Here is a 1,429-nt window from a genome sequence, read left to right as displayed (position 1 = left end):
TGTCCCCGGTGTGCACTGAACTCTCGCACCTGCCCACACGGGACAGCTGCAGTTGTCCTGCAGAAGCACAGAGCATTCCGGAAAGACAACATGGAGTCACTAACGGTCACACGGGGCAGGGGGACCTGGATTTGGAGGCGAGACCCCTCTTGGCTCCCCAGCCCTTGGTGCTCCCTTAATTATGAGGCATGGGTCCCTATGGAGAAGGGGGCAGGGAGGTGGGGGGCAGGACATGAGTGCCCCCTAGTGTGCTTTGTCCCTGAGCTCCGGTCTTGGCCTCACTCTGTGAGTGGGACTGCGCCCCCCCCACCCCAGCTGAGGACACCGAGGCAGGGAGAGGCTCCCTGGGACCTGGAAGCAGAGGATCTGAGCCCAGGGGTCTGCATTCAGCTGTACTTGCAGGTCTTAGGGGCTCGTCCCCAAGATCCTCCCTGTGCAGAGAGGGACCCATGTCCCTTGCGACTGTGCTACTGAAACTTTCCCCTCTGAGACCTTTTCCCAGCAGTGGAGCAACACAGTGGGGCCCCAATTCCAGACCGGTGGGTTCTGTGCGCTTTGCTTTATGGGATCCGTGCACCATGATGGGGACGTGCGGGGTCTCGGGTGGGTCAGGGAGGTGGGCGTTTTGTTGTGGCAGCTGCGGTCTGCCCGTCGGGGGTGGGCACCTAATGTGACTAGGGTGTGTTCTGCCTCCCGCCAGCCCGCTGCCCGCAGGGGCCCCCGCCACTGGTCAGGCCGCGTCACCCCCCTATTTAAGATCCCCTCTGAACCCCCCTGGCTCCTGGGACCCAGCCCAAAGCCTCCAGGGCTCAGGTCTGGCCCAGCTCCCTCTGAGGGCCTCGACCCGCCTTTCACCTTCCTTTCCAAGCCTCGTCCATTCCTATCGCCTGCCACAGGGCCTTTGCGTGGCTGCTCCCTCCCCTTCACCACCACCCACCCACGCCTTTGGTGGGTCCCCGGTCAGCTGTCGCATTTTTGCAGAAGCCTCTGTGGGAGCCCCACATCTGGACGCCTGCAGGCTGGCCTCACCCTCCACCCCCTTGAGCTGATTCACAGAGCTTGTCAGAGCCTGCTTACCCCCATATTCCCGGCAGCCCTCATACTGGGGGGGAGGGACCTTGCCCTCCTCACGGCCCTTACTGCACACCCAGTACACACAGGGGCAGCCACGCGTTCTGTGTGTGTGTGTGCACGAGGGTATCCGGGCCGTGTGTGTTTACCCAGAAATCACGGCTCTGCCCTATGGCGCAGTTGCAGCCAGGGAGGCCGGAGGTGGGAGGTTCCAGAGGACAATGGGGGCGTGGGGGTTTGCGGGCACACATGGGGCGCCTGGACCCCCCGGGTGCCGGGTCTCCAGGAGAGCGAGCTTCAGTCTCCGGCGGGCCTCCTGCACACGCGGCCGGCCCAGAGACGGCCCCCGGGTGAAACA

General features: G+C 64.0%; 1 protein-coding gene across 1 annotated transcript in view; it reads right to left on the bottom strand.

The window, feature by feature from the left end:
• The window catches only part of ADGRB1 (adhesion G protein-coupled receptor B1), a 47,198-nt gene extending 46,115 nt beyond the window's left edge, over positions 1–1,083 (bottom strand). Inside the window, exon 1 of the mRNA XM_077750020.1 lies at positions 1,078–1,083. Within this exon, the coding sequence (XP_077606146.1) occupies positions 1,078–1,083 (6 nt within the window). The remainder of the gene's footprint in view (positions 1–1,077) is intronic.
• Positions 1,084–1,429: the final 346 nt, after the last annotated feature.

The sequence above is a fragment of the Crocuta crocuta genome, unplaced genomic scaffold (assembly GCF_008692635.1).
Source record: "Crocuta crocuta isolate KB4526 unplaced genomic scaffold, BGI_CrCroc_1.0 scaffold119, whole genome shotgun sequence".
In the NCBI taxonomy this organism is placed as follows: domain Eukaryota; kingdom Metazoa; phylum Chordata; class Mammalia; order Carnivora; family Hyaenidae; genus Crocuta; species Crocuta crocuta.
This window is presented reverse-complemented; position numbering and strand designations above follow the sequence as displayed.